Source organism: Mytilus edulis, chromosome 8 (genome assembly GCF_963676685.1).
Source record: "Mytilus edulis chromosome 8, xbMytEdul2.2, whole genome shotgun sequence".
Taxonomy (NCBI): domain Eukaryota; kingdom Metazoa; phylum Mollusca; class Bivalvia; order Mytilida; family Mytilidae; genus Mytilus; species Mytilus edulis.
The window spans coordinates 15,999,706-16,012,251 of record NC_092351.1 but is presented as its reverse complement, the minus strand read 5'-3'; the positions used below and the strand labels follow the sequence as shown (position 1 = coordinate 16,012,251).

Here is a 12,546-nt window from a genome sequence, read left to right as displayed (position 1 = left end):
AGTTAAAGACTAAAAAACGACTGCAATACAATCTCTTTGGAGCACTAGCTTTTGTAAAATATAATACTTATAACTTTTATAGTTAAATACTAAGGAAAATAAAAATTTGCATGTCAAAGAATTGGTGTTCATTCCGATATCATGAACAATGTATGTAACGTTACTTGTTGGATTGCTGTCTCTGCATGGAACGTTACACAGTATATCTTTATGGGATTGTTGCACATATTTATGTCAATAGGTACAATGTAGCAATTTAATATTTGTCACTGGGTGTTCAGATAACACCGTTAAGGATGATGATAAATTTATATTTGATGTCCAGTGGCAAATATATAAGAAAATCAACGCGGAAAAAGGTCGATGGGCTATAAATATGACTTCTACTTCTAAAGGTTCACAGGATAAGTCCACACAAAGTCATACCAGTAATTTTTTATTATTAATTATGATCAAACCCATGATTCGTAACTGAATACAAAAAAAAATAACACGATCACAATGTAGCAGTCGCCAATTTATCACAATGGTAACTCCTGACATTATAACGCAAACATATTACGAAAATTATTTGAAAACAAATATAAACTTATTTACTTGCTTTCGTATAGGTTCTTATACATTTTTCCGAGGTTTCGTTAGTTGCGGAAAATATGTTTAGCCAAAAAAAACCTTGTATTTTATATTCTTATTGCAAAATTATGTGTGTTATTTTTCTAATTATAAAAAACTAATCTCAAATGTATGTCCATTGTTAAATACATACTTTAGACTTCAGTATACTTTTTTGATAAAGATTTCAGTAGTTTGAACAAAAAAAAACTCGATTTCTCTTTATTGTGTTTTTGTCTCTCTCTCATGAACTTATCTAGCTCTTCCCATACGATTTATTATTGAAAATGTTTATCACTATCCTCAAATGTATATTTCCCGAAAACACAAAAGTATAAAAAACGTGAAAGAAAAAAATCCAAGAATGTGTCTAAAATGAGGATGGGATTATAATTAAAGATTGGACAACGAAATTTCAACAGTGATAATGATGGTCACTGGCTCAGGTCTGAATAGACCGTTTATTATAATAAAATGATGTGAAATTTGGTAAAACCTTTTGGCTCACAGTATAGCCATTAAAACTTGTTCAGACATGGAAATATCTCGAGGGAAATATTATATATTTTACTTCCATATTGAGATTAAAAGTATTCACTGGTTCCTTATTTTTTTGGTAAAAAGGATGTTTTAAAATATATCTATCTTAAAGTGTATTATAAACATGGCTTATTGGATACGCCGAGTTTCAGCTATGATTGTCTAACTAATTTACAAAAAAAACGAATGTTCAAAATTGCAGTGTGGTATTTTGTTTATTTTTCTTTCTATTTTAAATGAAGTAAATGCTAAATAAATTGTATCAACGATTGCTTAAAAAATAGGGACAATATTTCAGTAAGTCTGTGTTTCGTTAAATTAAACAAGGTAGATAATTTTTTTAATTCAGTTACTGTTATCTTTATACTGTTATAGGAAAGTGTTTTTTTTTTACATATTATAAATATCATGCATATTATGAAACAAGTATATGCAGCATTGTGTCTGGGTTTAGTGGACTATTAAAAATAAAATATTTCTGTAAGTCTAAAATTACTAACATGGCTATAACAACAATTTATTGCAACAGTTGTGTAATAATTAAAGTGGTGACAGCGCTTTCGAGGTTAGAATGCATTTTTGAATCAATCAGCGGGCGAACTCTGCAGGACATCTTTAAAGAAATTGCCAGACATTTCACACTTTGTTGTTCAACAGATAATTATTCTACCGCCAATCATCTTAAATTTCCTTTATCAAATGAATCTTTTATTTTTATTATTTTTAGCAAATGAGACTGATAAAGATATATGAATATATACAGAATTTGATTTTGTTTAGGTGTTCAAAATGTTGTTCAGTAATATGATTCAGTATTTTAATTTCTTTTATTCAAAATATTTTAGCTTTCAGCTAATCTGACAATAACAGTGTAGGTATAACGTGATACCTGTTAAGAGAACGGTAAACGAATAAAAAAGTCACGGAAAAAGTCACACAAAGTCCCTAGGAAATGAAGTCGCAGGAAAAAAGCAACAAGAATAGAAGTCACATGAAAAATAATCACCTGGAGCTTTCAATGTGTAATGGGTTTTGCTCACTGTTGAAGGCAGTTATATATATATATATATATTTATATAATTGTTAATTTCTGTGTCATTTGGTGTCTTGTGGAGCTCTGACTCATTTCACTGGCAATCATACCACATCTTCATTTTTATATCATGATATGTGTTGTGTAAACAAAAGCATAAACCAGAACAAGTTGTCGATTTATTCACTGACAGTTGCTTTTTCAGTTACTGAAACCTTTACTATTACCGTAATTTGACGCCTAAAATTAATTTGAATACGCATAGCATACCTGTAGATACATGTATGTAAGGGCTGTATAGCCACTCAAGTTCGTTACAAAACTTCAATCATCATCAATGGGGTTTTTTTTTGAAGGGGGGTAAAATTATAGCTTATGATGATGTTTCTAAAAAAAATTTGATCTTTTACATTAAATTCCCATAAAAATGAAATTGATATTCAGCCCCAAACGTTGCCGATGAAAGATTTTAGAAACCATGAATAATGTAGTGTAGATATATTAGCTTCGTCTCTAAATTTTCAATAAAAAAGTACCTACAAATAATGAATCAAAACTGTTTGAAACAAGGAACTGGTATAAAAAAAGATTTTTTTTCCTTTTCTTATCAATTTTACTCATGACTTACAGCAATATGAAATTTTACAACAAATCATCTCAAATATTGCACTTTTGTGTCAGTAAGGACAAAAAGTCATATTTAGTGTAAAGTGTACAGTGTATTAAGAGTTTTGAATTTTCCTTTATTCACATATAATATATTATATAAGTAATATTAAGATTAAACCAGGATAACAAAAATCGTAATAATAGCGTAGAAAAGAATATTCAATGAATATTAAACAAAATGCGTCGTTGCAAATTCGTGTAAAACCTTAGAAATATACTACAGTTGCATTTTATCGACTGGTCAATACTTTTAAAAAGTGTATTGAGGACGAGAAAACGAATAAAAAAAGCTATATTTTGCACGAAACAACTACCCAACCAGTTGCGGATCCAGGGGGGGGGGAGCTTCCGGGGGGAGCCCCCCTTTTTTGGACGATCAATGCATTTGAATGAGAGCATATAGTTGGACCCCCCCCTTTTTACTCTGGGTTGGGACCCCCTTTTAAAATGGATGGATACGCCCCTGCCAACAGAGACCAAATGACTTATAGATATTAAACTGGTCCGCAATTCTATCGATAGCTTCGTACTGTTAGTGTAGAGATACATGTAAGTGAACACAACAGGGATCCAGTTTTTATAGATGCTAGTTGCAATAGGTCACCATCTCGAAATCCTACGCACGTTTGAGTTGAAAGCTCGCGGTAATTAACTTTATTATAGTACGTGACAGGGGTACGTCAAAATGACTACAATTAATTTTCATTAATTGTATATATTCCGAAGGAATAGTTTAATAGTTTTAATTGTACAGAGAATGACATAAATCTTAAATAATAAGATTTGATATGATTGCAAAAGAGACAACTATCCACAAGAGTTATGACAGATGAAAGCAACCATTTTAGTCACCATACAGAAAATCCATACCGAATAGTAAGCTCTAAAAAGGTTCTCACACAAAACAATTCAAACCAGAAAATAAGTCATCCTGTTGCTATAAAGACTTCATAACAGTTATGTTTATGAATTTAATGGTTCAAAGAAAGTATCAATCTTTTAATTGCTTTTCTTTTGCTTACTGCAAGTTTTGCATTGCTGTGTGTCCAACTTAATTTTTACGCGAAAAGAGAAATATTTTGTTAAAAAAAGAACAATCTAAACATCAGAGATAGATACATTTAATTTCAGTTCTGTTCCAGTATCTGTTCGCAGTTTTTCTTTAATGTTTGTCTCTTTTTTTCCCCTCTAATATGCAAGGTGTTGTTCAATAAAGTCCCTGTTTTGAATATTTCTGTATTTGTTGTCTATAAAACTGATGTTTTTATAAAATGCGAGAGACATATTTTATGAAATATGAAACGAAATGTTAATTATCTTCATTTGAGTTGTATACGTAGCAAGCAATAAATTAATTCCTGTATCGCACGATATTTAGTCTATGGTCAATTTTATTTTCCACTAAACTATTCTAAAACTTTAATAATAGTTTTGCCAAATTCTTTTTCAATAATTTTGATAACCAAATGCATATAAAGTGTTGTGTGCTAAAAAATCTTGATTTAAACCCCGAGTGCTTATATGACTATATCTTTTATTTCGAGTCTGTTTCACCATTTAAAAAGAAGATATATCGTTGATGATACTTGCTTGTCATGCAATTTGTCCCGAATATTAAACAAAATATGTGAATTGGTCTTTGATAAAAGAAAACCGCCATTTGACAATTCTGAGAGGACCCTTTCCGCTTTATAATTGATAAATTATTATGGCTTAGATTTCGTCGTCTTCATAGCACATACATGTATGTATATGTCTAAAATGAAAAACATCATCGAACCTTCTATCTAGCAGTAAAGACAAATGCCGCGAACAGAGATATACGTATGGATGAGCAGGCAGTATAGACATCCAAGTTTCGTTGAAAACGGACGCTAAATCCGACGACTCGTGTAACATCGAGTAGGTACATTACTGTGCACTATGCGAGTTAACGAACCATTACAACAACACTTTGAATGATCGTATATACTGTATGTGGCCTGTTGTACTCTCGAAATGTATGCCCCTTTATAATATTTCTCCAATGTTCAGTAGCTGTCAAAATTCTTACCCTATTTTGATGAACACATTTTAGTATTGTAAGATTTTGTTATAACCACTATTTCATCCAGAATTTAAGTGAAATATTTGCCACTGTACGTTAGGAAAACGTAACATAATAAGCTAAGAATCGATTCACAAAGTTATCATACATTATGTTACTTGACAAAATAAAAAGAATTGATAATTTGTTTTTATTATAATTTGTTTTTTTCGAAGTAATATGTTTTAGTATTAAAGTTTGAATAAGTACCTATCTGTCGTAAATATAACGAAGTCTTTCAAATCTTATTCTGTGGGGTTACGGGGGTTGGAACCAACTATTTTTGACGATCAATGCTTTTAGATGGGGTCATATGATTGGAACTCTTCTTTATCCTGTGTTGGAACCCCCCTTTTTTAAAACGGCTTGATCTGACCATGAATATTTTATATTTTCATCATAAACACGTGTATGTATATCACCATGATTTGAATATCCTGGATATTTCCAACTTAACATGACGTAAAATTGAGAATGAAAATGGGGAATGTGTCAAAGAGACAACAACCCGACTAACGAGTTGAAAACAGCCGAAGACCACCATTTGGTCTTCAAGACGTCGAGAAAATCCCGCACCCGGAGTCGTGCTTCAGTTGGCCTTCAAACAATGTGTACTAGTTCAGTGATAGTCACGTCATACTCAACTCCGAAATACTTAAATGAGCTAAAATTAAAAAGCATACAAGACTAAGAAAGACCAGAGGCTCCTGACTTGAGACAAGCACAAAATACGGCGGGACTAAACATGATTTATATTAAAGGTATATATTAAAATGTCAAAGCTTACGACATGAAAAATAGCATACTAAAATGCATTCTATCTTAAAAAAAAGCTATAAAGGGCCCCTTTATATATACATGTAGTGACAATTTTTAAGTTTGCTATAACAATTTTGCAACGATTAAATTCAAATGAAACAAGTGTAAAAAAAATTATCAATTTTCTGATTTATTACAGTTTAAACTTAATCATAATATTGGTAAATTATCGATGATAAACGTGATTAAACTGTAAAATTGTTCCGATTTTAGTTCGAACACCTAAAAGTTCCCAATTGTGAAATAAATAGCGACTTGTTATTTCTCTCTCAAGGTAAGAAACTTCAAAGAGTGACGATGTGATAGACGGATGCTAAAAATCAACATGTACATTGTATGGACGAGACATAAAAAGGTGTTACATGTATGAAGTTATTCTGGAAACTGTTATCAATTAGTCAGATTCCGATCAAAGCTTTGTATTTGCGGTCGGCAAAGAACGCAAAAAAGGCACAAATAAAGAGTGATGTTATTAATTTAAAAAATCATAAAGTTTATTTTAAACATGATTATTTCTATTTCCAAGCCAATCGTCACATACCTGCATATAACATAAAAAGAAATATCTTATAAGAATATATTTTTTTCATATTTGGTATTAATTTTACTGTCGAAGACAATTCCAATATTTTCATAGTATTTTTAGATATTCAAAGCAGTTTTATTTCTTTTTCAAACACTTTTAGAATGACTCCCTTCTCTTGTGTCTGTTTAACTTTCAGGTTTTTTTTTTTAAACGTCTGTTTTTAATTTCCGTTATATAGATTTTCTAATACTATCAACCGTTTAATTGTTTTGAGCCATATAGGTAAACAGAAAGTAATTTATATTGAATGATTATTTTCTACACTGAATAGTCTTTCTAAGTATACCAGCGAGCGTAATTCGTCCTGAGCATGCATGATATATGTGCCACTGGACGTTAAGAAACCAACAACCAATTATTACCGGTGTGTGGACTTGAAAAAAAAAAATACATTGTATATGTAGATAATACTGGACTTGGCCTGCTTATGCAGATATATTAACATAATTTGGTTAATGGTTTAATTGAAGAATGTCGTTTGCAGTATATTGTACTAGGTTTGAAAACGGTTAAATGCATACATACCGTTCATACACTAAAATAAAAAATGGGAGATGTTTTCACTACAGTCATCGTAAGACATGGTTTCCCTACGCGAAACGAAATAAGAAGATTTTTTATTTTATTTTCGAAAAACCGTAATAGGCATTAGTTTGATTACAAACACGAATACGGTCATTCATTTCTTAAATAAAGAAAACTATGCAAATCGTTTGACGTTGAAAATGTTAATATAATAATTTCTATTTAATTTAACCAGGTAGAGCGACTGTCACTAAATTATGTTTCTGAGATACTCTTTCAATTTGTTCACGTCTTTTACGATGTATATTTCACTAACTAATATGAAGATCCCTAAGCAAAAATAAATAGAAAAAATTACAACTTTAATAATAGATGTGAATAATGAAATAAAGAATGTTCGCGTAGATTTTTCTTTTTACAAGTTATATGCATTTTTTTAAGAACTCGTATAACAAACCGGCAAAAGAAGAGAAAGTTTTTTAATATTTAGATTGATCTCGTTAGCCTTTCATGATTTAAATATTTTTTATGTTACTTGTCCTTTTATACATTAATTTCAAACTTATTACTTTATTTCAAATGCAATAACGGAATAATGTAATGAATAAAACTATTCATAGATAAATATAATGAGTAGTATAATATACCGATTAATTTTAGTATATTTATTCGTTTCATTTGGAAATTTGAAAAATAGCATAATCGCCAAACAACCAATCAGGTGAGATAGTATCGTTTCTGGACGGAACGTGTTTGTTTACACGGAATATACTGATCGTTTCGTTCGTTTCGTTCGTTTCGTTCATACACGACTGTGAGCGGAAAAACACGATTTGACTTCTATGAGTGAAATGAGTGGATAAACACGATTCTGACTGATTTAACTCGTTCGTTCTCATTCCATTCCATTCGCGTGTTCGTTCCGTTTTCGTTCCGTGTAAGAGGGAACGTTGAGTGGTTTAGTAGCTGTAATTCTATTTTTTTTTAATTCGGCTTTATCGCACTTAATGTTTTGTTTGAACATCACTTGTTTTCCAGGACTAAATTCGATCTGTGTTTTAAAAAATTACAGATTCGTTGAAATGAATTATAAATTATAAACAAACGAATTAACATGTCTGTTCTAAGTAGTTCTTATATGTTAAGGACCAATTATTTTTTTCATTTGTCAAGTTGCTTGCGCAAAAGAAATAAAGATATGTTAGGCCTTGTTAATTTATTTGATGTAACACAATTATTTAAAACTAAAACTTTATCAGAATTGTTATAGTATATAAAGCAGAAGGTTATCTAATACTACCGTAAATTTTACGGACGCCACCACGAGTTGATTGACCGTTATGAAATAACCGTTTCACAAATGATATTGGATATGTTCCTTACGTCGTAACTACAATCCCCTTCCTTTTCATGAATGTGACCTACCGAGTTGGACTATTTACCAGATTTGTTACCACATTAGCAACACGACGGGTGCCACATGTGGAGCAGGATCTACTTACGCTTTCGGAGCACCTGAGATCACCCCTAGTTTTATGGTTGGGTTCGTGTTCCTTATTCTTTAGTTTTCTATGTTGTGGCATGGTACTATTGTTAGTCTGTTTGTCTCTTTCATTTTTAGCCATGGCGTTGTCAATTTATTTTCGAGTTTGACTGTCCCTCAGCTGGTATCTTTCGTTTCTCTTTTTTTGATTAAGATCCAAATAAATACGGTTTAAAAGATGAACATACTTTTAAATCTTTAAATATTGCAAATAGTAAAAATAGTTACATGTGTTTTAGTGTTGATCATGTACAGAAAAGTCGTACGGTATTATCTTAGGTAAACACTTCAACTTCAAATGGTTGTATATGATGCATTGATGAAACTGTTTGTGAAATAGACAATGACAGAAGCTTTAAACTTAAATGGGATTAACTATAAATACCATGAGTACATAAAGTAAGGACGTCAAAATTGTAATCCTGGTATCTGTGATGAATTTATCTTTATATGAACTTCACAATTCTCAAACGTTGTGATACATTTCAATGACTATGATCTATTTCATAACTTTTCGATTAAGATGGGTTGTATCCACTCTGATGAAAGAGTAACTCTTGCTTTAAACGCTTTCTTCGAACAGCAACTGTCTATATAGGACATCATGAGGGAACATACCAGCCCTGAAATATAGTATTAACTGGGATATATATAATACATTTGCAGACGCTGCTCGAATGTTTGCTACATAGAAATGACAAAAATTCAAAGTTTTGAAGCTGAATATATTACTTTTGTCGCAGTATTGAGTCAAATCGACCCTCAATGTCAATTCTGAGATGTCAGTCAAGATATGAGCCAGACTTAACTGTATCTAGTCTATACTATATTTTAATTTGTAAGTCATGCGATAGATGCGTTTAACATATTCACCGAATATTGAATTATTTAGTGAGAGAACATCATCTACATTGTATGTATCGGACAATGAAGGTAAAATATACTGCTAACTTCTTTTCGTTCTTTCTAAGAAGTTCCAAATACAGGCATTTTTTTTTTTATTAATAATGGGACAAATCGACAAGCAAATAATCGCAATAAGTTCTCATTTAAGTACACATTGTTATTTGAAAAACTCGTCCTCTAAACGTAACAAATACTAGTATGTTGTCAATCAAGACATCAAGTTTAATAATATCAGATTTAAAGAATGTTGTTGGAATCAGAGTAGGTTTCTTTTACTGGAGACTATATGGACTGTAATATTTTTATAACTGAAGGTGTGGATAGCCATAACACCAAGTTCAACCCTCCAGGTTAACTCCAAGTTTACTTAAGATGTCCTAAATAAGTCAAGAATATGGCAGTTGTTATCAAATAGTCTGTTTCTATGTATTTTGGTGTTTTTTGTTTAATGTTTCTTGAACTTCCCTCGGTTTTGGATTGTAAACCGGATTTGTTTTCGCTAAATCGATTTATGACTATTGTAGAGTGTTATAATTCTATTGCTGAATATCAAATATATCAGTATTTAATTTTTTTTTTTTAAGTCAATTGTTAACACTTTGCTTAGATAAATGAACATTTCCACTTTTTAATTGACAAGATAATTATAGCACAAATTAACTTAAATGATTCCAATGAAGTTTCAATGACGTTTGTTCAATAGTTATATATGTTGGTAATTGTCAAATCAAACAGCCGTTTGAGTATTAGGATTTTTATCAACATATTCATTAGCATTAGTTTGAATATCCTCAGAATGGTCCGAATGTTCATCATATGTATCAGAAACCAGTGTGTTAATTGAATCGTTGATGGACGTCGTCCTATGAGAAATCGATGAAGACCGTTGATTGTTCTTTCTTTTGTTTTGGTATCTGCATCTGAACATGAATTGAACATTTGATAAATCACAATGTTAATATACAAATGTATGTGTACTAGAATACAGATGACCATTGATACATATTGTACTTAATGATGTTGAACTTAGATTTAAACTCTAACTCCATAAAATTATGTCATTTGTATTTGTATCCCTTCATTTTTTTAAACCAATGTGTTAAGGTAAAAAGTGTAAATTTAACCCAAACCCTTACATAATAATGAAAACTGTGTCCATGTTACATGTCATAAAATTGTTAAATCATAAAAAAAAAATGCATTTTTAAACCACATTCTCCAAATTAGTGAAAAGTAAAAAATAAATAAATAATGATATAGATAGACAACATACAAAACCGAAATGTATGTACACAATATTCAATGTTCAAGCATAATATGAAAAAAATTGAAAACGGAAAATTCCAAATCAAATGATAAAATTAAAAGCTCAAACACATAAAACGAATGGATGGTTGGTTAAGTCTGATATTAAAGCTAGCTAAACCTCTCACTTTTATGAAAGTCGCATCAAGTTCCAAGTTAGGGGCTATTAATTAAGTTTAATTTGTTAGAAATATCATTATATTGAAATAAAGCTTGCTCCAATGATTATTTCAACAATGCAACTTAGGGCAAAAGACGGTAGTCTACATATAATTTCTATTTTTAGATGTATGATTAAATCGTTACATGCAATGCTCAGTGAGAAATGCTTTCATGGTTTTTTTTATTTGCGGGAGTATAAAATAAATTCATTAGAAATTGACCTCATGTGATTGACCTTCTTGTTTTAAATAAACATAATTTACAAATTACAACTTACCCTTTCGGTTTTAAGCCAAATATTTCTTTCGCTTTTTCTCGGAACACTTTGTTACAAGCAGCATATAACAGAAAGTTGATAGAATAATTTGAGTATTGGAGTAAGTACAACAACGACCAAGCAACATGTTTCTTCGCATTCTTTAAATCATCTTTAAATTTATTATTAGCATCGTATATGAAGTAAACACTTATAGGAAACGTAGAAAATAAAAAGTAAATACTATTGAAAAATAACATTCGAGTGAGTTTTTGACTGAATTGTCGTTTGGTATATGTTCTTCTACTGTTTCGTGAATTAACAACAGACGAGCTTCTAAATTTGTGATGTTGTTGTAAAGCTCGATAAACAAACACATTCAGAATAAGCATAATAGAAAAAGGTAATACGGATAAAACAACAAAATCTAAGTTTACAAAAACGAATTTCTCAAAGTTCAGATATTCTGGTTTAATGTCATTACATTGTTCATCTTTAATTCCGTTAGTCCAGAAGAAATGCATGTTGATTCCTGATAATATCGTAAAAATAACTATAATAATCACGCATGTCTTCTTAATTGTTGCTAAACGCATGTACAGAAATGGAAAATTTGTTTTTATAAATCTATCAACGATCAAACACACAAGAATCCAGGAAGAATACTGCATGGAAAAATAGATCACATATAAATTGAATTTGCAGCTTGCATCTGACAAAGTTCGGATGTCTAGTTTGAAGGCATATTTAATCCAATAACGTAGAAGACCATCTAACAGAACTGTTATGTCAGTTACTGCTAAAACAGCCAAAAGAAGCAATGGCGTATGTCGCCAAAATTGCATCTTTTTCAAAACAGCAATATTTAAACAATTTCCAAATACTCCAATTAAAATAACAACTGGTGATACATACGTCCACAGGTAATTTTCAACTGACGTTAGTATATGGACTTCATCAATATTTGGTTCTAGTTGCGGAACGGTTAAGCTGTTAGTAGTTGTGTTAGAGATATATGTGGATGCATGTTTCCACGATGATTGATTTGTTGTCATTGCGGATGGATCGAACAGACCAATGTGCGACATTTTGATAGAAACAACAATTGAATTTTCATTTAAGTCTTTTGAAACATAGCTTTGTATAGATATTAAATATCGAACTTCCTTTTTCAACTAACAGTGTCACAAAAAGTAAAACCATCTTTTATGAAGTAAGAATCCATAACTGTCTCTTTATTTAATTTACTCACAATTGTTGTCTTTACTATGCCTCATACAGTGTAACAAAAACATCATATGATTATTTGAATACTGATAACCCTACAAATGTATACTTTACTTCTAATATAAATATTCGTGAAATATTATCAAGTTAAAGATATAAACCGAATACAGTGATATCATTTATTTAATTTTGATGTAAACTAGTTTATAACCATGTTATTTACAAAGCTATCAAGTTAACCATTATACTTGTTATGTTATTTTCTTAATAATTTCTA

At 30.6% G+C, this 12,546-nt stretch overlaps 1 protein-coding gene across 1 annotated transcript; it reads right to left on the bottom strand.

The window, feature by feature from the left end:
* Window positions 1-9,415: 9,415 nt before the first annotated feature.
* On the bottom strand, window positions 9,416-12,301 carry LOC139486915 (psychosine receptor-like). Its single transcript, XM_071271967.1, has 2 exons — window positions 11,064-12,301; window positions 9,416-10,239 (listed from the first exon to the last, which is right to left on the bottom strand). The coding sequence occupies exons 1-2, from the start codon at window positions 12,128-12,130 to the stop codon at window positions 10,047-10,049; spliced, it is 1,260 nt and encodes a 419-aa protein (XP_071128068.1). The 5' UTR covers window positions 12,131-12,301; the 3' UTR covers window positions 9,416-10,046.
* Between the last annotated feature and the right edge of the window lie 245 nt (window positions 12,302-12,546).

Excerpts from the sequence above, each read along its gene's own strand:
- LOC139486915 (XM_071271967.1), bottom strand. The coding sequence starts at position 12,130 with ATGTCGCACATTGGTCTGTTCGATCCATCCGCAATGACAACAAATCAA. Across the intron at positions 10,240-11,063 it reads TTTGGCTTAAAACCGAAAGG|ATGCAGATACCAAAACAAAA; the intron begins GTAAGTTGTAAT and ends ATTCATGTTCAG.